General features: G+C 46.5%; 1 protein-coding gene across 4 annotated transcripts in view; it reads right to left on the bottom strand.

Moving 5' to 3' along the window:
• LOC130206618 (intermembrane lipid transfer protein VPS13B-like) overlaps nucleotides 1-26,574 on the bottom strand; it is a 401,351-nt gene that overhangs the window by 44,570 nt on the left and 330,207 nt on the right. For all 4 annotated transcript variants that reach the window (XM_056434667.1, XM_056434665.1, XM_056434669.1 and 1 more), the window contains exons 42-46: nucleotides 23,933-24,132; nucleotides 21,731-21,912; nucleotides 20,393-20,613; nucleotides 20,176-20,307; nucleotides 11,728-11,889 (exon numbers count right to left, since the gene is read on the bottom strand). In XM_056434667.1, coding sequence (XP_056290642.1) covers nucleotides 11,728-11,889; nucleotides 20,176-20,307; nucleotides 20,393-20,613; nucleotides 21,731-21,912; nucleotides 23,933-24,132 — 897 coding nt within the window. The remainder of the gene's footprint in view (nucleotides 1-11,727; nucleotides 11,890-20,175; nucleotides 20,308-20,392; nucleotides 20,614-21,730; nucleotides 21,913-23,932; nucleotides 24,133-26,574) is intronic.

Genomic DNA, 26,574 nt, shown 5'->3' with positions numbered 1-26,574 from the left:
CGGCACATCCGAGTTCGGTATCATCGCGAAGGTTCACAGCGACGTTCGTCTCTCGGGGGTCGGATCGGTCTCAATAATCGCAGAATGCACACCGAGAGACTCACAAACGCCGAACACAAAGATTCACAGATGCGAAACGATGCGAGTGAAGCTCATGTGATTGGTTGAAAGCGAGGGAGACATCTGATTGGCTACAGATAGGTCTATGTTGAGAAGAAAAAATGCATTTGGCGAATCGAGCCACGGCAGAGGAGTTTAAAAAAACAACAACACAGAAATGTGTAGCAATCCACAAACAAATGCAGTGCGATCAAAATTGTAATTTATTTATGTGCTTTGGAATGTATTTGTGAATCGTTCTGCGTGCATTTGTAAATTTTATATATTTGTAAATTGTTCTGTGTGCATTTGTAAATTAAATATATTTGCAAATTGTTCTGTGTGCATTTATAAATTAAATATATTTGTAAATTGTTCTGTGCGCATTTGTAAATTAAATATATATGTAAATTGTTCTGCGTGCATTTGTAAATTAAATATATTTGTAAATTGTTCTGTGCGCATTTGTAAATTAAATATATATGTAAATTGTTCTGTGTGCATTTGTAAATTAAATATATATGTAAATTGTTCTGTGTGCATTTGTAAATTAAATATATTTGTAAATTGTTCTGTGTGCATTTGTAAATTAAATATATATGTAAATTGTTCTGTGTGCATTTGTAAATTAAATATATATGTAAATTGTTCTGTGTGCATTTGTAAATTAAATATATTTGCAAATTCTTCTGTGTGCGTTTGTAAATTAAATATATTTGCAAATTGTTCTGTGTGCATTTGTAAATTAAATATATTTGCAAATTGTTATGTGTGCATTTGTAAATTAAATATATTTGTAAATTATTCTGTGTGCATTTGTAAATTAAATATATTTGTAAATTGTTCTGTGTGCATTTGTAAATTTAATATATTTGTAAATTGCAGGTATTATGGAGGCTTTGATGTATGTTTTCAAACCACGCGGTGAACGAGTGACTAACCCAAACCTAACCAGGAACACCTGTCGGCTAAAGGCCGGTCAGACAGATGACGTCACGATCGCGTCGTCTTGTCGAAAGAACGGTAGAAGAGTTTTTGAAACGGCACGTTCCTCAGTTGCCGTGACAACCCATAAAACGCAGAACCCAAACACGGGGACTGACACACGAAGACGTGGCGTTAACTTCTGAGAAACACCGCCTCCCGACCCGAACTGGAGGTTATGTTCGGTGAGTCGATCAAGCGACTGCATTCCAGCGCTGGGTGCAGGTCCCGTCCCGAGAGGACGTGTGAAGCAACGCCGCCTCCTGTAAGAGACGCTCGGATACCAGTCATCGCCAAAAGAAATGACGAGTCACTTCCTGGTCAACGCAGAGCGATGACATCACGGGGATGGCGAAGAGTCAAGTGTCTGCTTTGATAATGTGTCAAGCAGAGATGAAGAGAGAAACACACACACACACACACACACATGCAACATACACACCGAACACACACCAGAACACATACGCACGCACTCACACACGCAGGCACTCACACACACATGCACACGTTCACACACGTACACACACCAGAACATGCACACACGCACACACGCATGCGCACTGACCCCCCCAAACACACACCTAATCATACACACACATGCAACATACACACGCGTACACACACACACACAAACACAAACAAGCGTACACACACAGCAGAACACGCACGCACACGCATGCGCACCGACCCACCCAAACACACACACAAACACACCCAAACACACATACACACACACCTGAACACGCACACACACACACACACACACACACCAGAATACGCACACACCAAACCCACCTAAAAACACACACACACACACATCTAAACCCACACCCAAACACACACACACACCAGAACACACACACACACCAGAATACGCACACACCAAACCCACCAAAAAACAAACACGCTCACACACATCCAAACACACACACACACACACACACACACAACTGAAATACCGCCCTGTCATGCCTGCTTCCAAAAGCGCGCGGCCAATCAGAACCGCAAACAAATAGTCCTGTGCCGCTATGTCCAGCACATTTACCACACACACACACACACACACACACACACACACACACACACACACACACACACACACACACACACACACACACACACACACACACACACACACACACACACACACACACACACACACACACACGCGGCCCCTACAACCCCTCTGTCCTCTCGCAGACACGGCGCGTCCCTCTCGCCGCTGTCCGTCTGGCACACAGGAATGTGACATCACACAACATCCGGCGTCTGTCCGCGGCGTCGTTCCTGGACGGATGCTGCGGAAAAAAAGCCGCGGCCAACAAAGCCGCGGCGGTCGCCCGCCCCTCGTTCCCGGTGCGTCCCGCTCAGACTATAATGGGAGACGCGAGACAACGGCAGGAGCGTCGCACGAGTTTCCATCGCGGGCACCGAGAGAGAGAGAGAGAGAGAGAGAGAGACCGGACCGGTCAGTTCCAGCCCAAAACGAGCTGGACGTCTAAATTAAACTCTCCGAAGCTTTTTTAGAATGACAAATAAATTGACTTCAAAAGGCACAATGGCCTGACGAGTCTCATTCAGAAGAAGTGGTTTGGGGAACAGAGGCCTGTTGTGTCGACTGACATCGCGTTGGGACCAGGGAGCTGGCTGGCCACCGAGCAAATGAGAAACAGCTTTATATACCCAGACAACAAAAGAATGTGGATTGTCTTCTAGGAAAGGCGAGAATAGGGGGTAAGGAAGGGGGGGGGGATGAGACAAAGTTGAACTGCAGTGAATAAACCATAAATGAGTTAAGGAGAGACACAACAGGCTCCTTTTCCAGGGCGGCGAGGGCCAAAAAACCCGTGTAACACGAGGGTGTCGCGGCGGCTTCAACAGCTGTCTGCACGGCCTCTCTCTCTCTCTCTCTCTCTCAGTGCGACATCAAAGCCCCGCGCGGCTCTTTGCGGGTTTTGGACGAAGGCCCAGAGAGAGACGGCGTCCCGCGGCTTCCAGCGGTCGACAGCGACGAGGTTTTTAACGCTCCGCCGATGTCGCTCTCCGCCGAGAGGCGTCCAGCAGCGCCGCCGGGCTCTCGGCGAGGAGACGCGGGACGACGACGACGGACCGCGACACAAAGGGAGCACTGTCGTCTGGGAGGAGGGAGGTTTCTGTGAACCGCATGCTGGGGGGGGGGGGGGGGGGCTCGTCTCGGTGGAAAGAACACAGGAAAACAAAACAGAGGAAAGGCTCGCCCTGGGCTTCTGGAAGAATCCAACAGAGGGGAAACATTATATATTGATGTGTATGTATCGAGTACATAGACAGGGCACACAGAGGCATGCGTGGCCTTTCAGCTCACGGGGTGTTGAGACATCCAACCAAACGTCGAGCATCCATCCTTTCTCCTCCTTTATTCCTGGTCATGTGACCAGAGCCTGGACCAGAACCTGGACCAGAACCTGGACCAGAGCCTGTGCCGCCTTCTGAGTAAGAAGAGGCCGTATTCTCCTGATGCCGCGCAGCGTGTACCTACAGGAACGCGCTGTCCTCTTAGTTTTTTCTTCAGTGGCTGTACACACACACACACACACACAGTCCATGGCGAGAAGCTTCTGGGTGGCCGCGGCGCCCGGATCCCCCCAGGAGGCCCAGCGCTGCTCCTGCGGACCCGCAGCACCGCGGCGCTGTCCGTGGTGCTGAACACAGGGCAGCGCCGCGCAGCGCCGCGCTCCGCCGCGGCCGCCGGCGCCAAACACACCCTCCTGTGTGTGGAAGGCCGTGTTCTTCGAGTGTGTGTCAGAGAAGTACCCCCCCCCCCCGCGGTGGAGAACCCCGGGTTGCCAACGAGATGGAGGTAGACGATCCGGTGTGAATGAAGAAGATCACTAAACTCTGATCTGATTTATTTTGCTGTAATTTTCTAATTTCCTCGTCAAAACAAAAGGCCGTCGGCTCCGTTCAGAGGCGACGCTCTGACACCGCGGCCCCGACGCGTCGGTGAACCCGAACGCATCGGATGAGTCGGTTTCATCCGGCGGCCCGGGGTCATGAAGACATACCAACACTTCATGTCATGCGGAGGTCCAACCAGAAACAGCTCTGCTGCCCAAGAGGGGCCCGCAACCCCGGTTGGAGACTCTTTGTTGTACTTTCAAGGCCAAGGATCCGACGGAGACGATGAGAACACTCTCTTTTTCAGACCTGCGAACACATTGACGTGTTTAAAAAAAGATTCACGCGGAAAAACAAATGCGAGGTTCGAGCCGCTCGGCTCTCGTCAACACGATCATGTCATTAATCTCCTCGCGTCGGAGGCGGCGCTTCCTCCGGTACGCGGCGGGGAGAGGAATCGCTCGCACGTCAGCGAGAGTGGGGAAAAACAAAAAGACTTCCAAAACGCCGGGTTCGGAAAAGGATGAGCGTGAGAAAAAGAACGGCGGAAAAAAAAAAGAAGAAGAAAAAAAAAGAAACGGCGGGCGGGTGAAAAGGTGGAGGAGTCACTGTCCTGCGTTTCTCGAGAAACAGCTCGGCTGTGGCGGCTGTGGTGGGAAGCCGGGGGGGGGGGGGGGGGGGCACATTGCTCGACAATGGTTGGATGAGGACCAACTGGTGGATTACGGGTCCCCAGAATATTCACGAGTTATTGATTTTCATAAAGATTTTTTTACTGGCAACGTTACGCCGTTGAAACGCCGTCTCTGAACACGAGAGACGGCGTGTCCTATTAATCACTAATCAAGCCCTGCTGCAACGCAAACGTGATCGCCAACCGCTCGGAAAGATAAACACTTCAGCAGAGAGGCGAATATGTCCAGCGGGCCCACATGCAGTGGGTATTCAGACCCCTTTGACATGTTTCACTCTTTGTTTCATTGCAGCCATTTGCTAAAATCTAAAAAGTTCATTTTATTTCTCCTTAATGTTCACTCGGCACCCCATCTTGACAGAAAAAAACAGAAATGTAGACATTTTTGCACATTTCTTAAAAAATAAAAACTGAAATATCACAAAATCCCTCAAAGCTAAAAAAGACGAGCGCATGTAATCCTCTTTTGACCTTTGGCCTCTAGGTGTGAGGCTTCTATATGGAGACAGGTAAGTCCTCACGGTGATTTCGGGGCAGTGTCTTCGAGCTGCCAGTGTCGCCGACTTGGCAATTTTCTTGCTAGATTGAGCAACTTTTGGAGCCGGGATTGCTCGGAGAAGCCCTAGAGGTGCTGCTCGAGGCCCAGGATCTCTTCCTTTGTGAATGAATGAGCCGTTAATGCTCTTTACTAACGTCTGCTTCTCAAGTCCTTGTGCATTCTGGCCTCGCGGGCTAACATGGACCGTGGTCTCACCTGGACCCTGGTCCCGGTGTTTCATCTTGACCCTGGTCACGCCTCCTGCTACTGCTGTTTAAAAAAATTATATTTACATTACTATTACTGATATCATTATTATTTTTGTTATCATTCTCTTGTATCTACTACTGCTGTTATTACCTTCGCATTGAAAATGCGGAAGGTTATGTTTTGATCGCCGTGTATTTATTTATTTATTTGTATGCGTGTTACTCGCATATCTCAAAAAGTATTAAACCGAAATTTGGTGGGATGATTGGTTATTGTCCGGGGACCATTTGATTATATTTTGGGATCGATCGGGTCAAAGGTCAAAGTCAAGGTCATGAAAAGGACAACATCTTCTTCAATCGCATGACATTTGGTGGGATGATTGGTTATTATCCGGCGACCATTTGATTAGATTTTGGGATTGATCTGGTCAAAGGTCAAGGTCATGAAAAGGTAAAATCTTCTTTTTACCATTTTTTATCCAATTGGCATGCAACTAATGCCAAAATGTTCATAATTCAATGCCCAATCTTGTGATATGCGAAGGTATGCACTCTACCGATTGCCCGTTCTAGTTATTAATAGTATTCATAATTTGTCCATCATGATTCTGCGTACTACGCCTTTAACGAATGCTTTAACACTTTTAGCATTTAGCACTAAACCAAATATCAATGCCTCCTGCCCCCCCCCCCCTAATTTGTGTGGTTATGTTAACTCACTAAAAGTGATCTTTTATTGAAGTTAGATGGAAAATGGGTGAAAAATATGGTTGAAGACAAACTTGGGGACAGATACATCTCAAACGAAGGTCAAGCCGTGCGCCGCGTGACACCGAGAAGCCCAAAAACATCGTTCGTTCCCCACTTCAGAAGTGGTGTTCTTCTTCAGGACATCGGGGTCGGCCGATTCGACACTATCCAGAAGAAACACTGCGCCGAGTGAGCAGGGAGGAGTGTACATGAGTCACATCTTTCATACTCCATAACGATGATGTTATGACGGCTCTGCAGAACCCGGGTGTGTATTCTGGTGTACAGATGATCCGGACTGTTGATGGATATGTTTTCCGTCTCAATTAGGCTTGAAAAGACAATTAAATAAGTATTTACCTCCATTCTTTGTGTTATTACACAGTAATTATGCTTGTCGGTGACCTCAGTGAATTCCTCTCTCGTCAAAGACGGTCTGGAGATCTGATAATCAAATTATTTATCTTTATCGTGGTTGGATAATGTAAACGCGCCACTCTGGATCTGGGCTGGATGTCTTTCTTTATTCATACGTTCCTGGATGCTGGTTTCACTCATCCATCTCCCCCCCCCCCCCCATCTCATCTATATGGTATTATCCGAGCCACGCCCCCCTCACTCACCGGGAGCATTCCCCTTGTAACCGGGACCAGGAATGTGACTCAGAAGTTATCCTGCGTCCTAACAGTGACCCTTGAACTTTGACTCCGGGGCTCAATGTGGGTCAGAATAGTCCGGAAAAAAGCTCGCTGGCTCTCAAAAAATGCTCGACGACGCCTCCTCTGTGCGCGTAGCGTTGGGATCGGAACAGATGACAACGATCGTCTCTCCACGAGGTCGGATTTAGCTCGACTTTTTTAATAATGTGCATTTAACCGACTCGCTGGCCTCCGCCTGACGATGGAAGTGTTCCCCTCCCCTCGTCTTTCCATCGCCTCCGAGGCAACGCTTCCAGGAACACGTCGGTTTCAACAGGTCGGCCTTCCCTCCGGGTCGGAACTAATCAACCGGAACCTCCGGGGATCAATAAGGACATCAGTCGCTTTCATCGGCCTCTCTCTCTCTCTCTCTCTGATCAGTTAATGTGTGAGTTAACCCGATATCTCCCTCTGGGACGATGCGCAGCTGAGCCGTTTCACTCGAGGCCATTGTTCCTTCAAACAACGGGTCAGGATGTGAGAACCGGGAGAGGAGAGAATGAGTTTAGAGTTTAGAGTTATGAGCCGCGAGCGTTGAAGGTTTAAAACTAGAATCGGGATCAGATGGACGGAGAGAGGGAGCGACAGGAAACCGCACGCAGCGCAACGCACACACAACGCACACAACGCACACACAGCTCCTTAAGCAGCGACAGGAGGATGCAGACACACACGTGAAGAAGAGCAGAGCATTCAAAGTTATCTCACGTCTCCCAGACACACACACACCAAACCCACCCAAACACACACACACACACACGTACCAAACAGACACACACCAAACCCAGTCAAACACACACACACACGTATCAAACAGACACACACCAAACCCACTCAAACACACACACACACACACGTACCAAACAGACACACACCAAACCCACTCAAACACACACACACGTACCAAACAGACACACACCAAACCCACTCAAACACACACACACGTATCAAACTATCACACACCAAACCCACCCAAACACACACACACACACACACGTACCAAACAGACACACACCAAACCCACCCAAACACACACACACACACACACGTACCAAACAGACACACACCAAACCCACTCAAACACACACACACACACACGTACCAAACAGACACACACCAAACCCACTCAAACACACACACACGTACGAAACAGACACACACCAAACCCACTCAAACACACACACACACACGTACCAAACAGACACACACCAAACCCACTCAAACACACACACACGTACCAAACAGACACACACCAAACCCACTCAAACACACACACACGTATCAAACAGACACACACCAAACCCACCCAAACACACACACACACACACGTACCAAAAAGACACACACCAAACCCACCCAAACACACACGTACCAAACACAGACACACACCAAACCCACTCAAACACACACACACACAAGCACACATATACAAACACACCTTAACACACACACTCACACACACACCCAAACACACACACACATACCAAACCCACCCAAACACACACACACAAGCACACACATACAAAACACACCTAAACACACACGCACACACACACCCACCCAAACACATATAAGTGCATACTACACACACACGCCACATTTCAGGGTCTTTTTCACGCCCCCGTCTCCCCGCTAACCGCGGTAACCACGGTAACCACGGGGATCTCCATCAGCGCGGCTGCATCCTGGACGCCAGAGCCCCGTGTGTTTGTGTGAGACGTATACACTGTGATTAATAGTGTGTCTTCATCTTGGCGTTGTGCGATGGACGTGTCAATCCATCGGTACCTCTCTTAAATATTATATAAAAAGTAGAAGATTGAAAATAACCCCAAGAAATAGGGGACATTGTGAGTTGTTTATACATTTCTTCAACTCAAATGCCGGGTTGTGAAGGCATGCCGAGCCTAAAAGAGAGAACTGACAGACTCCAGGCCTCAGGAAGCATTTGATCACAGTGTGTGTGTGTGTGTGTGTTTGGAGGTGTGAGGTTCTGGCCGTGCACGTATGGGCATGAACTTGATCAAGTGTTAGCCCACAGCGGGCTCTAAAGAACGTGAGACCTTTAATGCATCTTACGGTTGTGACGGATGGCGGCGGCAGGGAGAGAGTGTGTGTGTGTGTGTGTGTGTGTGTGTGGGGACAGAGGAGCACCCAAAGGCGTGTGACCTTCGCTGCAAAAACACTCGGCTCGGGGTCGTCTTCTGAGAGAAGTGACAGATATTCGGAGGTATGTCAACATCGTGGGAAGTGTGCGCCGGTCGGACCGCTTCGGGATTCACAGACACACACACACACACACACACACACACGGAGATCGCGGGGTTTTGAATCCGCCTCCCTGTTTCAGTCCAAGCTGAAACAACAGCAGTTCATTTTAGGGAGCGCTTTCTCTCCAGACCTTCTCGGCCCTCGTATCTGGATCGCTGATAACGGAAGATACAGGATTCAAAGGATTTGATGTGTGATGATAAAGCATCGCTGAATGTGTTATGCATCATGAACAGAGAGACATAGGGGGGGGGGAGGGGGGAGAGATAGCGAGCGGACACATTTTTGGCCCAGTTGCAATCTGAGAGAGTCAAGAGCTGATCCTCTGCCCTCGCTTCCTTTTTTTCCACGTCCTCCCGTTTTTCCTCAAAAAAGCTTGAACAGCATCCCTCCTTTTTTAAAATGATTATGATCAATTTCTCTACCTTTGTTCTCCTCCATCTCCCTCTTTTCCCTCCTGATAGGGATCGCGAGCTGGGACGCACGCGTCATACCACGGCCGAGCGGACAGGGCCCTGGTTCTCCCAGTTTATTCTATATCGCCCAATATCACAAATTTGCCTCAGCGGGAGTTTTTCCTGATCCGATGTGAGGTCAAATATAACACATTTCCAAATATAACACATTTCCAAAAATGTAGGGATTTCAATTTAACTATTTTTTAACCTTCCATAACTTTAAACCCAATAGTATAGAAAATAGTTTTATTAAAAGAATACATATCGATATAATTTTTTTTCTTCTGTTAATCAAACTGCGTGTGACTATAACACATTTCCATGACTTTTCCAAAACTTGAGGGATTTAATTAGAATTTTTTCTGAAATTCCATGACTTTTCCAGGTTTTCCATGCCCGTATGAACCCTGCAATAAGTTTAAAGTCCACACACTGTGTGTACAATAAGTGAATATAATAATAACAGCAGCGTGGACGTGTTCAGGGGTTAAGAGCAAGAGGTCTCGGGGTGGAGCGCGGAGAGAGAGCGGAGAGGCGGGAGAGCACGCATGGGAACGATGGCTCGCGATGATCGCCGTTGCTCTGGACACTGCAAAGCATCATGGGACGCCAGCAAAACAGCACAAGCACTTAGGAAACTCATTTGCAAGAGCTACAAAAACACACTCGCAGGACCGTCACAAAGAAATCCAACCCCTCTCTTATCAGTGACACTATTATCTTAACCCCAACAAATTTAATTAGGAACTTGTGCTACGATTTTTCCGAGGCGGACACATTGGCAAACGCTTAATCATCCGGCTCAATAAGTTAGAGAGAGAGAGGGGTGTTTAAAAAAATATTTATCTAGTTTCACAAATCATGTTCATCTCGAGAACACATATTTCATATACCACGAACACACGATAGAATAATACATGACAGCAGCGTCTCGGAATCGCATTCTTCACGGATGATGGCGCTTGGCCCCGTTCGGACCATCTCTCTTCCAAAAACACCCCGGAAAAAAAACACAGAGGTCATTTTGACTCAAAAATAGGAGACTTGGTATTCGCTGGGCTGATACGCCAGATTGCCACTCTCCAAGAGTGTGTGTGTGTGTGTGTGAGCGTGTGTGTGTAAGGAGTGAGGTAAGAGCACAGATTAACCACGGGTTGATGATTAATACAACTTGACTTACTTGACTTACTGCGAGCAATTATGGCCATGTCTTTTCTCAAGCTCCACTTTCTCACACTCGACGTGAAGCACACGGGGGTCCCGAAACATGTGCGTACCAAAAATACACACACACACACACACGTATGCCACGGATCGCCAGCCCACCCCCTCCGCTCAACCTCAAAACCACAAAGGGTTAAATATAATCAATCTTCTTTAACAACGCTGTCAGGGCACTGTCAGAGCGCCGACAGAAACACACAGATAGTGGCGGCGCGCTGACGACGTGTGTGTGTGTGTGTGTGTGTGTGTAACCCTCTGTGAGCCTGTGGGCAGAGTGTATAAGCTCATGTCAATGAGTATGGATTTCTACATACATTTACCGGATGTGTGTGTGTGTGTGTGTCTGCACACACCTGTAGTACACGTGTATCCAGGTACACAGATTGCATGGTCCAGAGTGAGTGTGTGTGTGTGTGTGTGTGTGTGTGTTTGTAGGTACCATGTGAGCTTTATGTCTCTGTGTGTACTGCTTGATCTTAATGGGGTTCTTCGTCCCCGCGGGAGAACCTTTTTTTGGTTCCTCGCAGAACCTTTTTATAAAAGGTGGCACAAAGTCTGGGTGTCATTTCAGGTTGCAGAAAAAAGAACAAAATGGCGACGGCTAAAATGCTGAACCTGAGGCTTCAAAACCACAGTGACATCACAATGACGACGTTTACTGATTGTATACGGTCTTAAAATGGAGTAATAACATATTGTATTATGCAATATGTGTAACTGTCTGTGTTTCATGGACATGTAATGTGTTTCTGTGTGTGTGTGTGTGTGTGTGTGTGAGAGAGTGTATACATATATGTGTGCATTCAAAAGTCCAACCAAAACCACAGGGGTCATCAGATATCTCCCAGCCCTTGGGCTATGTATGCGTGCGTGTGTGTGTGTGTGTGTGTGTGTGTGTGTGTGTGTGTGTGTGTGTGTATACCTGAGGGGACTTGTGGGATCTCCAGCTGTACTGGTGGCTGTGGAGGCTGTCCAGCAGCACGTTCTCATCCGTGTCCACCTGGCCGAAGCGCAGCGTCTCGTGGGTGTCGTTGCAGATCACGTAGTGGCTGAAGACCAGCTCCTCGGCCTCCGGTCGCCCACTCTGAGAGAGAGAGAGAGAGAGAGAGAGAGACAACACAGCGTCAGGGTGTTTACTGGAGGAATAATAAAGATGCAGATCTCGGTCGTGCGGCTGCCAGTCAGTAGGAGCAAGAGATGACTAACATCACCCCTGGGAATGAGACAACAGCCATCAAGGCCGGAGCGGCTTTAAACTAAACGGGGGGTAAATCCCCACTCTCTCTCTCTCTCTCTCTCTCTCTCTGGAGAAGCTACATGTTGGCCGTGAGACAAACAAGGAAAGAGATGTCAACTCATTTAAAGGCCGCTCGGTTCGTTTTTTTGGTTGCTTTTTCCCCCCCTAACGCTCGGCACAAAATGGGACACTCGGCAGGCATTCCTGTTCGCAGCGGTCATCGTCTTTGTTTTATTTGATAAGGGACAGTGCACATTAAGAAGAACGTGTCAGTAAATGTGCCAGAGTTATAGCCAAGAGGCTATTTTCCATCTGTAGTCCCGAGAGGCAGATGTCATAGAACAAACCTAAAAACACAAGATTACAAACACAATGTTTGTACAATATTTACTCTTTTCAATGGGTGCACAAACAATTAATAGTAAGAATAGCGAGTCATGGAGATTGTCAAGTACGAACAAGACATGCAACAAGAAGACTCACATTCAAAATGGACAAAGCAAATAAGAAAAGGGAGAACTCCATCCATGTCAGAGACAAAGAACATAAAAGCATGCAGAGTAAATAAAATATATAACAGCAGACACAGACAAACAACAACAAAAGACATACATGCAGGTAGAGTGAATGGCCATCAATATATTGTTGTTTGTTGGGGGAGAAAAACAGTGGAGGGCCAAACTGCAGCAATGGGGTCAACGGTATATAAAGCCTCGCAGGAAGACCGGAGCCATGCGAAGCTGCACGGGGAACGCCGTCCGCTGGGAACGCCATCCGCTGGTAACGTCACCTCGAATGGGGGGGAGGGGGGGCGAAGAGCTCATTGACGAAGAGCTCATTGAAGATAAGCTCATTGGCAAATAGCTCATTGACAAAGAGCTCATTGAAGAGCTCATTGACGAAGAGCTCATTGACGAAGATCTCATTGAAGAAGAGCTTATTGACGAAGATCTCATTGACGAAGAGCTAATTGACAAAGATCTCATTGAAGAGCTCATTGACGAAGAGCTCATTGACGAAGATCTCATTGAAGAGCTCATTGACGAAGAGCTCATTGACGAAGATCTCATTGAAGAGCTCATTGACGAAGAGCTCATTGAAGAAGAGCTCATTGACGAAGAGCTCATTGACGAAGATCTCATTGAAGAAGAGCTAATTGGCAAAGAGCTAATTGGCGAAGAGCTCATTGACGAAGAGCTCATTGACGAAGAGCTCATTGAAGAAGAGCTTATTGAAGAAGAGCTCATTGAAGAAGAGCTCATTGACAAAGAGCTCATTGACGAAGAGCTCATTGACGAAGATCTCATTGAAAAAGAGCTAATTGGCAAAGAGCTCATCGACGAGCTCATTGAAGAAGAGCTCGTTGGAAAAGAGCTCATTGAAGAAGTGCTCATTGACGAAGTGTTTATTGGCGAAGGGCTAATTGGAAAAGAGCTCATTGGCGAAGAGCTCATTGACGAAGAGCTCATTGGAGAGGAGCTCATTGAAGAAGAGCTCATTGAAGAAGAGCTCATTGACGAAGGGCTCATTGAAGAAAACCTCATTGGCGAAGTGCTCATTGGAGAGGAGCTCATTGGCGAAGAGCTCATTGAAGAAGAGCTCATTGGCAAAGAGCTCATTGGCGAAGATCTCATTGAAGAGCTCATTGAAGAAGAGCTTATTGAAGAAGAGCTCATTGAAGAAGAGCTCATTGAAGAAGAGCTTATTGAAGAAGAGCTCATTGAAGAAGAGCTCGTTGGAAAAGAGCTCATTGAAGAAGTGCTCATTGACGAAGTGTTTATTGGCGAAGGGCTAATTGGAAAAGAGCTCATTGGCGAAGAGCTCATTGACGAAGAGCTCATTGGAGAGGAGCTCATTGAAGAAGAGCTCATTGAAGAAGAGCTCATTGAAGAAAAGCTCATTGAAGAAGAGCTCATTGAAGAAAAGCTCATTGAAGAAGAGCTCATTGGAGAGGAGCTCATTGGCGAAGAGCTCATTGAAGAGCTCATTGAAGAAGAGCTTATTGAAGAAGAGCTCATTGAAGAAGAGCTCATTGACAAAGAGCTCATTGGCAAATAGCTCATTGGAAAAGAGCTCATTGAAGAAGTGCTCATTGGCGAAGAGCTCATTGGAGAGGAGCTCATTGGCGAAGAGCTCATTGACGAAGAGCTCATTGGCGAAGAGCTCATTGAAGAAGAGCTCATTGAAGAAGAGCTCATTGAAGAAGAGCTCATTGGCGAAGAGCTCATTGGCGAAGAGCTCATTGAAGAAGAGCTCATTGGCGAAGAGCTTATTGGCAAGAGCTCATTGACGAAGAGCTCATTGGCGAAGAGCTCATTGAAGAAGAGCTCATTGGCGAAGAGCTCATTGGCGAAGAGCTCATTGAAGAGGCGCTCTTTGGCGAGATGAGCGTGTCGAGTCTCCTGGAACAGGATCTCAAAGACACAAATTTCTAAACAGCACGAAGTTTGCACGAAGGCACGTGGGTGTTTAAAAAAAAACTTGAGCTCCTTCCAGAGGCTCTCAGGCCCCGATGGAATCTCTCCTGGACACTCCTACCCTGACTGTCAACAACATGACTGGCTTCTCAAACAATACGCCATCCGAACAAGGAGCCCAGCTCGCTGTGTGCTTTTAACGGGTGGTGGGGTTGATGGTGGAAGAGAGGCTGGCAGTAAAAAAAAAGCTCAGACTTCTTGACTGCCAAGCACGTTCAGGGTCCTCGGCTTGTCGAGATTGAAAACGGATGGGAAAGTTTTTTTACGCCATTATAATAAAAGAAGAACACTTGATGATAGATGAGAGGGAGTAGAGAGAGAGCAAATATAGACGGGACAGCTGCGACAGTGGGTTCAAATCCATTTCCACTTTTATAGCGGAACACTATCTGCGCTCCCCATTTGAAACGGACACTGCGATTTACAAACTTCCTGCTGCCATCCCTAAGATGCCATCGCTAAGCCCGCTTCTTTTGATGGTATCGTCTTTCCGCTTTTTTTTAAAGATTCACGAGGCAACGCGATACGCACGTCAGGCAAAAGCTCCCTGCCCCGTAATCACGATCACTCTGCGTCTACCCAGGGGGCGACTTTAAGTGAACAAATATTAAGACAAAGATATTTAAACAGTCAACACGTCTTTCCTCGTTAAAGAGCTGGAGATGGCAGCTTCTCCTCCAGACGCGGTCCTACTGGGACTCAAAGGATCCATTTCGCTAATCCACCCCGGATACTGTTACTTACGGTTTTCACAGAGTCGAGCCCGGATCGGCATTGGCATCGTGGCACATGTGTTAAATGACAAGGTACAGTAAAATGTCTGTAAAACAGACTGTAAACAATGACACCATAGGCAAAAAGAAATACTCATGAAACAAGACGCTATGGGGCGAGATAGCGAAACCTGTAAAAAGGGACATACTGAAACAATATTCAGATCTACAATCGCCTATATGTTCTGCTGTCGATGACCCTCGCCCACACACATCTGCCACAAACAAGAACCCGATCTCTCTATCACTTTCTTTCCGGTTGCAAAAAGGACAGGAGGAACATTCCTGTTGTCTCAATGGCACATGTAAGTAGCCTGTGAACGTTCTGTGAGAAAGCAGTGTGTAAATACTACTGGGCTTTCGTGTGGCTTTCCACCAAAGCCACTTCCTTGGGGTTAGAGGGGGTTGGGAGGGGGGTTAGCAAAGATTGAAAGTGGGGCTAGGGACCGAGAATTGAAAATGGAGGCCTGAGGTTAGAGTGGTTGGGGGGGGGGGTGAGGTTGGGCCCACATGGGGCTATCAAGCTAGGAGAGGAGGCAAATAATGAAGGAGAGCTTTTGGTGTCGGAAGCGTTCTGGTTTCCGTTTGTAGTCAGAGTAGCAAAGAGTCGTAAAAACCAATCTGAGCGGGATTTAGTTCAACGCAGTCGGCCGACATGGGAACCCCATTGGTTATTGTCTGACGATCACCTTGACTTTTCATTGGTTTAAAATGATCCTGTCAATCGGATGAATGGTGGGAATAACGCGCTCTCAACGGGAACTCCAGTTTCGCATCTCAAAAGTTGGTAATCGGAATGTAAACAACGAGCAACGTACGGAAAAGAAAAGTTGGCTAAACCGGAACCCGATAAATAGAACTTCTTGACCCCACAGGGGCTCATCGGTCGTCTAAGCGAGAGGCGAAGTGTTCCAAGATCGAGTTTTACTGTCCTCTTCTTGAGACAACATAAATCAAGCTTCATTCGAATGGTAAATGGTGAATGCGCTGCACTTATGTGGAGCTTTTCTTTCCTCAATGGACACAGCGCTTAACAATTGGCCGCTTTTCTAACCCCTGGCCTGATTGTTGGGAGCCACTTGGGGTTCGGAGTCTTGCTCTTGGACAAGTGAACCCAGGGATCAAACCATCTTCCTTTGAGCTGATCTACGAGGACTTGATTGGCGGTTGGCGGTCAAGGAAGACGTGGCAGGTGAGGTAAGGAAGAGGACGAGGGGCTGCCGGCTTGGGAGCTTTCTGAGTATCATAATAGATGGATTATACATTTATGTCAAGAGAAATGACAAGACATTTGGCATGTGTGTTTATGACTGCCTGAAAGACCTTTGGGGATGTTATCACGGGAACAAGAGAAGTCCATGTTACCATGACTACAACTGTATATCATAACTCGACATGGCTATCCGAGAATAAATTGCAACCATACACCGAGCAGGACTCTTTTATATCTATTTATTGCTCTGCATCTGGAAGCGCTCCAGCTGTTCTGGTTGTGGCGGTCTGGTACGACTATGTCTGGCTTGCGAGGTTTTTCGATTGTGTGGTGGTTGAGGAATCTTCTCCACGGTTCAATGCTGACGCTATGGGCCACATCACAACAGGCCTGGCTGCCAGCCTTGACACCAGGAAACATGAAAATCGCTGAAACAATTACACAAGTTGGGATACATCCTTCTGTTGCGGAAGTACAGGGCCAATGAACTTTCCCAACTGCTTCTGATTATGTCTTCAATTAGGATCACGTTTTCTTTCTTCTTCTTTCTATGCATTGACATCGTGAACATGCATGAGTGTGTCAGGAATGCAAGCCTCCATCAGAGGAGCGGTCCTTTACATCCACCTCACCACCACCAGACGGATTTGGGCTTAATCGCATCCATGCAAGGTTTTTTTTTCAACCACGTGAAGGATTGTGTTTCAGAGAAAACACCAAAAAGGGAAACAATATTTAATGATCTAAGTGTTCGCAACTTTCTCTGAGGTGAACAACGTTTTTTTTTTCTTTAAAAAAAATAAAATCAGCCTTTTTGTACTTGACCCCTCGCTACCCCCTTACTCCAGAACTACTAAACCCACATGCAGCACATTTGCCTTATAATTATGGTGTGTTTTTTCCCCCTTGTGTGCAGCAAAGTGGTAAAGGCTGGAGCTAGTTAAAAGGCTCTGTACAAGTTACAAGGCTGCTGCTGTTTAGACCAATCAAGACGATACAGCAGGCGTAATCATTTTATGACTCCATCCCGTGGACCGGTGGACATGTTAAAACGCCGCCTTCAGGGGCTTGTGTTTGTGGAGGAAGGTATTCTGTTTGTATGCGTGAGTATTCTTAACCTCTATTTGTTTCTTCTTCTTCAGACGTCCTGGGGCATTGGATGGCATTAAAAAAAAAGGCAAACGTATCAGCATCCGTAAAAGAATTATTGGCAGAAAGCACACAACCAAATAATATCCCAGCTAATCATGCTTGGCATGTTGTGTAAAGCCCACCATGGATACCGGCATGTCCAAAACACTCCAGTAAAGCTGCAATATGACCATTCATTACAACACCAGCGGCGCTTCCAACGTTTTATTTATGGCTGAATTAACCGGCAGAAATAGGGAACATTCGCTCGCATGCCCTACGATGACGCAACGATGAAGCCAAAGGGTTAATTATGCCTGATTATCAAACCCGGCCGGTACAAGCTGTTCGATGAGTCAACGATGCCACCAATGTCAAAACAAAGGTATTAAACCGTGAGCCAGAACAATCATTTTATAGTAGATTTCCTATACAGCTTGATTCATTTTATTTTCCGCAGGTAAAGGAACACAGCTTCTCTTAGAAAAACACCAGTTATTATGTCTCTCACCTGGCAGCGGGGAGTCTGCATGCATGAAAAGCCCACTGAGAGTACTTCGACGTCTCCCGGGGCCAGCGTATGAGTCAGCAGAGACACAGCTGAGCCCGGCTGAGCCGCGGTGGGGCATGCGAAGCCGGAGAGGCCAGGGGTGTGTGCGTTTTGTGTGAGCAAGTACACAAATGGGTGGCGGACTATAGGCCAGATGGAGTCTTGGCAGGTGTCAGCACTCAAATTTTACCGTGTTTTCATGGGCATCGCTTCACACACACAAATGTATCCTGGCTACCAGAGGCGGTGCTGAGAGCTGGGAACCGCGAGATGACGAGGACCAAAGGACTAGGAGCTGGAGAACGGACGCGCTGTAGCCTCTGAAGAGCGAAAGGCAACGCTTTTATCACTGCTGGCAGACAGCCCCAAAGCATTCTCATGAAATTCACTTTGTTGCGAGTTAGTTTAGCCCGATACTCCATCTGGGACCGAAGACATTCTTCTGTATATTCTCTAAAGGAGAAAATGGTGCCTTAAAGAACCATTTTTCGAAGGTTCTTTGAGACACCTTTATAGGTTCTTTGAAGAACTCTTTAAGGAAATGGTTCTTTAAACTTTAAAGAACTCTGGTTTGAAAGGTTCTTTGAGGAACCATAAATGGTGCCTTAACAAACCATGTTTCGAAGGTTCTTTGAGACACCTTTATAGGTTCTTTGAAGAACTCTTTAAGGAAATGGTTCTTTAAAGAACCCTGGTTTGAAAGGTTCTTTGAGGAATCATAAATGGTGCCTTAAAGAACCATGTTTTGAAGGTTCTTTGAGACACCTGTATAGGTTCTTTGAAGAACTCTTTAAGGAAATGGTTCTTTAAAGAACCCTGGTTTGAAAGGTTCTTTGAGGAACCATAAATGGTGCCTTAAAGAACCATGTTTCGAAGGTTCTTTGAGACACCTTTATAGGTTCTTTGAAGAACTCTTTAAGGAAATGGTTCTTGAAAGAACCCTGGTTTGAAAGGTTCTTTGAGGAACCATAAATGGTGCCTTAAAGAACCATGTTTTGAAGGTTCTTTGAGACACCTTTATAGGTTCTTTGAAGAACTCTTTAAGGAAATGATTCTTTAAAGAACCCTGGTTTGAAAGGTTCTTTGAGGAACCATAAATGGTGCCTTAACGAACGATGTTTCGAAGGTTCTTTGAGACACCTTTATAAGTTCTTTGAAGAACTCTTTAAGGAAATGGTTCTTTAAAGAACCCTGGTTTGAAAGGTTCTTTGAAGAACCATAAATGGTGCCTTAAAGAACCATGTTTCGAAGGTTCTTTGAGACACCTTTATAGGTTCTTTGAAGAACTCTTTAAGGAAATGATTCTTTAAAGAACCCTGGTTTGAAAGGTTCTTTGAGGAACCATAAATGGTGCCTTAAAGAACCATGTTTCGAAGGTTCTTTGAGACACCTTTATAGGTTCTTTGAAGAACTCTTTCAGGAAATGATTCTTTAAAGAACCCTGGTTTGAAAGGTTCTTTGAGGAACCATAAATGGTGCCTTAAAGAACCATGTTTCGAAGGTTCTTTGAGACACCTTTATAGGTTCTTTGAAGAACTCTTTCAGGAGATGGTTCTTTAAAGAACCCTGGTTTGAAAGGTTCTTTGAGGAACCATAAATGGTGCCTTAAAGAACCATGTTTTGAAAGTTCTTTGAGACACCTTTATAGGTTCTTTGAAGAACTCTTTAAGGAAATGATTCTTTAAAGAACTCTGGTTTGAAAGGTTCTTTGAGGAACCATAAATGGTGCCTTAAAGAACCATGTTTCGAAGGTTCTTTGAAGAACCTTTGAGGAACCATAAATGGTGCCTTAAAGAACCATGTTTCGAAGGTTCTTTGAGACACCTTTATAGGTTCTTTGAAGAACTCTTTAAGGAAATGGTTCTTTAAAGAACCCTGGTTTGAAAGGTTCTAAGAGGAACCATAAATGGTGCCTTAAAGAACCATGTTTTGAAGGTTCTTTGAGACACCTTTATAGGTTATTGGTCCGTGAAGGTATCGTTATGTTACCTGTTGCCAGCTGCGCAGGGCGGTGTCCACGGTGTGGATGGCATACTGGCTGATATTGAGGAACACCGGTTCCACGAACACGTTCACATCCAGTGTGTTGTTCTGGGGGAAGCATGTGGCTGCAGCCTGGCCCTGAAACACACACATGCATGTTTTATTTAATCTAAAAACAGACACATCCAGTGGGATCCGACAAACCAGCATAACTTGGTTGTACCTGCAGCGCACACGGCTGGAGCAGCTGCAGGTGTGTCAGGTTGCGGTACTCCAGCAGCTTGCAGTCCAGCTGGGTGGAGAAGCTGAACTCCCAACACTGACGCGGCCCGCTGCTCCACTGGCGCAGGAAGACCCGCGGCTCCCGAGCGCCGCCCACCATGAACTCCTGCTCCTGAGGCAACTTCCTGTCGGGCAGGAAAGGACGAAGCTGTCGAGGCGGAACTGAGAGAGAGAGAGGCAGCGAGACGCGGCGTTAACAGACCGGACGGATCCAAACACGGCACAACTTTAAAATAATATATCCAATCCATAGCGTGTTATTTAAATGTGCTTATCTTTAAAGGATGTACCGAGCGGATTTGTTTTTACATTCAAAGGATTGAGCTATTCCAATGAGGCCCGTCGTCATATTTGATGACATTATTACTAATTTGTAATTAAAAAAAATCCTGAACTTGAATCAAGTGGCTTGTTTTAAATGGCTTTTTTAAAATAAAATTAACTTTCTGTAAAAAATATAACTCGTCAACATAAATAGAGGTTGTTTATGTGAGGACTGAGCTGTGTGTGTGTTTAAAAGTGAGAGAAGGAGGACTATTGTATTGATCTTCATCTCAGAATGATGCTATGTCACCCCCCTGTGCACCAACCTGAGATATTTCCTATTAGACTTATCTGAACCGGCCCGACCAATCAGTGTAGCCGATAGTCGTTATCTGTGCTTTAAACAGAATGAATAGACGTACACTCCCGTTAAAAAGTTTGGGGTCACCCAGACAATTTCGTGTTTTCCATGAAAACTCACACTTATTTGATCAAATTAATATAAAATATAGTCAAGACAAGGTTAGAAATAATGATTTTTATTGTAAATATGAATATTGTTCTTCAAACTTGTGGCTCAAAGGAAGGCCAGTGTTATAGCTTCTGTCACCAGCATAACTGTTTTCAGCTGCGCTCACATAAAAAGGGTTTTCAAGGGTTTTCTACCCCTCCGCTAGTCTTCTAAGGCGATAACACAATGTACCATTAGAACACTGGAGATGGGCCTCTAGACACCTCTGTAAAGACTTCATTAAACACCAGAGAATAGTCATTTACACATTAACTATGTAGAGAGTGTATTTAGGATTAATTTATTGTTATCTTCATTGAAAAACAGTGCTTTACTTAAAAAAATAAGGATATTTCTACAGGACTCCAAACTTTTGAACGGTAGTGTACGTATATTAAAAAATGTAGTGCTGGTTGGGAACTCAAATGTTGTTTTTGAGGATTCGAACCCTTCGGAGCAGCCTCCGTAATCTTTTTATCTTCAAGCTGCGTGTCGGAGTCCTACCTGTGCCCAGCTGTTCCAGGTGGTGACAGAGGTGGAGGTCCAGCTGTGCCAGTTGGAGGGACACGCCGAGGGAGGGGACGAACCAGGGGGCGAAGCAGGAGTCCACGCGGGTGCAGGCCGCCAATGCGATGGGGGACAGCAGCTGATCGCAGGGCAGCTGGGACCCGGACTCACTATCCGAGCTGGAAACAGCCGACAGGGACTCAGTTAGTGGTGCAGAGTACGAAAAACCCTAAAAGGTGCAGAGAAACCAAATGTGTGTGTTGTGTGTTGTGCGTTGTGGGTGTTTTACTGATTGATTTCTGCTGATCCAAGAGTTTGGCTGAACGTCATTTCAACCTGATTTGCATGAGAGCATTCGATGGGCCAGGTGGACACGTGATTACCAAAGAAAAACACTTTTCTGTCTGTTCATGGTATTTTAGAACGGTAAATAAAAGTGTTAAACTACTAATTGTGAATTAAGTTAATGAATAATAATAATAACTTTATTTATATAGCACCTTTAAAAACAAAGATTACAGAGTGCTCGACAGAGAATCAAGGCAAAACAAATATAATAGTAAGATACAATTATAAAATAAAAAATTTAAATTTAAATTTAAAAACAGATAAACTAAGTTAGGGGAACCAAAGAACTGCATAAAACGACGACATTACTTAAAAAGTGTTCTATAAAAATGGGTTTTAAGAAGTGATTTAAACGTAGTTGCTTATTATTGAATGCTTATTGGGAAGAAAGCCCTCTGTGAACATGATGTCATATGAAACGTAAGGGGGGGGGGGGGTTGATGACAAGAGACAACGTTGTGGCGCTGTCCGAGCCCCAGAGTTTAGGTACATTATTACCGCCGCAGTTTCCCACGAGAGTCTCTCTCTCTCTCTCTCTCTCTCTCTCTCTCTCTCTCTCTCTCTCTCTCTCTCTCTCTCTCTCTCTCTCTCTCTCTCTCTCTCTCTCTCTCTCTCTCTCTCTCTCTCTCTCTCTCTCTCTCTCTCTCTCTCTCTCTCTACATTAATTGCATGTCATGGTTGATGATGTTGACTGGAAGGTAATTGAAGTGAATGACCATTTGCTCTGTAATTTGCTGCTACCATGATCCACCGTAAAAACTAAAAATTACAAAAACAGGAAAATTAAATAATAATAAAAGAAAACCTCCAGCAGGAAACGCTCAAGACCAGAGAAACGCCGGAGCAGCCGAGTGCTCCTTAAAAAAGATAAGCATCATATGTTGACAATTTTCATTACTTCCAGTTGGCAGGGCAGCCAAGTTATCCCCCCCCCCCCCCCCCCCGACTAAAGTAAGGCAGATGAAACGGGCGGGTGAGGAGGGGGACTCAGTTTTGATCAAAAAAGACAAATAATTTAAACATAAAGGAAATGTAGTGTTTGGGCTGTGATTGTAATGGAAGGCAGATGTATCTTTCACTTTACGCTGGTTCTGGTGCTGCTGGTACTTTCTTCTCTCTTACATGTTTTCTCATTCCTTCCTCCCTCCCTCTCTCTCTCTCTCGGAGCTCTCTCAGCCACACAGAATGTGGGCTTGGCAATTCTCTTCCACTAAAAAGTTCCCTAAATCCCAAGAAGTAAAAAAAAAAAAAAAAAAAAAAAAAAAGAAGAAGAAGAAAAAGGGGGCGGGGGCGAAGCAGAGAGAAGAGAGGAGTAAATTAAGATGAGGAAGGAATGGGGAGAGAGAGAGACATGAAAAATGGGGCGAAGCACGGAAGATGTGACGGGGGATGAGACGTGAGAGAGATGAAGAGAGGAAGCAGTGGTCGCGGTAAAGAGGGGGAGTAGAGAGTAAAAGCCTCCGCTGGGAGGGGAGGGGGAGGGGGGCGCTTGGCAGGACCGACCAATCCAACCCAACCCGGTTTAGCCCGGCCCAACCCAGACCAGACCAGGCCTGGGAACCCCAAAAAAGGGCGTCTCTCTCTCCGCCCCCCCCTTAAGCATCCCCCCTCGATTAGATACACTCAAGGTAAGCAGGAAGGAATCCGGATGGGCCCTGACAGGCACTTGGTGTGCTGGGAAATCTCATTAGGCCGATCTGAACGCCTTCCAAGCCCCGCTCCCTGCTCCTGCTCGCCAGATGTGGGGCGAGGGACACATCGCTGGCTCTCTCTCTCTCTGCTCTCCCTATCACTTGTGTACAGATCCCCACGAGCACAGTAAACTAAAACCAAGTTCCTCCCCCACCCCACCTCTGCTCATCTCCTCCCTCTCCGCCGTTGCCGTTGACGACGATCCTCCAGAGGTCGGAGGCCACCAGCTCCTTCTGCTGGCGGGCGAGGCCGAGGCCGGGCAGCTGCAGCTGGCACGCGCTGCTCTCCGAGAGGCTGAACTCGCGGTACGGGACGAAGGCCTGCTGCAGCTCGTCCCAGTGCTCCAGGCTGCACGGGAGCTGGAAGGAGGAAAAGTGGAAATACAATTTCACGAATGATGTATTTCGTCGTTCGGGTTTTTAATGCGTCCGTATTTACACGTCCCGGCCATGTTATTCATAGGTTTCACTGCTTTTGTGAACACGACATCTTCGGTAAACCAATTTCAAACACCAAAAAACGGTTCGTCCACGTGAGTAAAGGAATGTTTTCACAAGAGGTATGAAGAATTAAAACAGATAGAACTTTAATGTTCAGCTTTAGGGTCATATTAACTCTTTACGCTTGGGTATGTGTCATATGCAAGTGGCTTTAGATGACCCCAGACGGTGAATCCCAATAGGGATGTTCAATTTATAATTCAACCTGACCTGAGACCTGTGTGATTCAAACTGACCTGAGACCTGTATGATTCAAACTGACCTGAGACCTGTATGATTCAACCTGACCTGAGACCTGTATGATTCAAACTGACCTGAGACCTGTGTGATTCAACCTGACCTGAGACCTGTATGATTTAAACTGACCTGAGACCTGTATGATTCAACGTGACCCGAGACCTGTGTGATTCAAACTGACCTGAGACCTGTATGATTCAAACTGACCTGAGATCTGTATGATTCAAACTGACCTGAGACCTGTATGATTCAAACTGACCTGAGACCTGTATGATTCAAACTGACCTGAGACCTGTGTGATTCAACCTGACCTGAGACCTGTATGATTTAAACTGACCTGAGACCTGTGTGATTCAACCTGACCTGAGACCTGTGTGATTCAACCTGACCTGAGACCTGTATGATTTAAACTGACCTGAGACCTGTGTGATTCAACCTGACCTGAGACCTGTATGATTCAACCTGACCTGAGACCTGTGTGATTCAAACTGACCTGAGACCTGTATGATTCAACCTGACCTGAGACCTGTGTGATTCAAACTGACCTGAGACCTGTATGATTCAACCTGACCTGAGACCTGTGTGATTCAACCTGACCTGAGACCTGTATGATTCAACCTGACCTGAGACCTGTATGATTTAAACTGACCTGAGACCTGTATGATTCAACGTGACCTGAGACCTGTATGATTCAAACTGACCTGAGACCTGTATGATTCAACCTGACCTGAGATCTGTATGATTCAAACTGACCTGAGACCTGTATGATTCAAACTGACCTGAGATCTGTATGATTCAACCTGACCTGAGACCTGTGTGATTCAACCTTCAAATGAAAGATTCATACAGTTTGGGTTAATGTCAGTACTCAACCCCTAGGTGGAGCCGTTTTTAGACACTCCAGTGTGGAAATAAATACATATTATACCTTTAAGTGACATTAACACGCTGCACACACACTGACTCTCCCTCTTTTAAGACGTTATATATATTATTTGACACGTCGTGAATCACAAAAGTATAAAGCTGTTGAGGATGTTGCTCTCCTGAAGGGTTCTTCACTTCATTCCCTGTGAAAGGGTATTTTTAATTCTTTGGGAGAGTTTCCTGATCCGATGTGAGGTCAAAGGTCAGTATGTCGTATGTGTTCGGACTGTAAAGGGGAGTTTGTAATGTGTGATATTGGGCTATATACAATAAACTGAATTGAATTGAATACAAATGGATTGAAAAGGGGCTTTCTGCCCTCATGACCGTCTTAAAGGAAGTTCATTGTGTTTTATTCTATCCGACGGATGCGCTGCAACGCCTCGTCTCTGTGCTCCTCCTCCTCCTCCTCCTCCTCCTCCTCCTCCTCACGGGGAGAGACACTCGGATGAAATCACACCAGGCCGCTCGCAATTATTCTCCTTCCTGCACACGAACCACTGAGAACGATCGCAGACGTCTTGTTCTCTCTCCAAGAGAGGTGGAGGAGGAGAGGTGGAGAGGTGGAGGAGGGGAGGTGGAGGAGGAGAGGTGGAGGAGGAGAGGTGGAGAGGTGGAGGAGGAGAGGTGGAGGAGGGGAGGTGGAGGAGGAGAGGTGGAGAGGTGGAGGAGGAGAGGTGGAGGAGGAGAGGTGGAGAGGTGGAGGAGGGGAGGTGGAGGAGGAGAGGAGGAGAGGTGGAGAGGTGGAGGAGGAGAGGTGGAGGAGATGTGCTCCTCTACCTCCCTGTGGGTTTGCGTTATTGGGTTACGCCTTTCTCAGGCCTCCTTCCTCGCCTCCTTCCTCACGCCTCCTTCCTCGCCTCCTTCCTCATGTCTCCTTCCTCACGCTTCCTTCCTCACACCTCCTTCCTCGCCTCCTTCCTCATGTCTCCTTCCTCACGCCTCCTTCCTTGCCTCCTTCCTCATGTCTCCTTCCTCACGTCTCCTTCATCATGCCTCCTTCCTCACGCCTCCTTCCTCATGCCTCCTTCCTCATGTATCCTTCCTCACGCCTCCTTCCTCATGCCTCCTTCCTCACGCCTCCTTCCTCATGCCTCCTTCCTCATGTCTCCTTCCTCACGCCTCCTTCCTCATGTC

The sequence above is a fragment of the Pseudoliparis swirei genome, chromosome 16 (assembly GCF_029220125.1).
Source record: "Pseudoliparis swirei isolate HS2019 ecotype Mariana Trench chromosome 16, NWPU_hadal_v1, whole genome shotgun sequence".
Taxonomy (NCBI): Eukaryota; Metazoa; Chordata; class Actinopteri; order Perciformes; family Liparidae; genus Pseudoliparis; species Pseudoliparis swirei.
The sequence above is the reverse complement of the archived record's forward strand: the minus strand, read 5'-3'. Positions and strand labels throughout refer to the sequence as shown.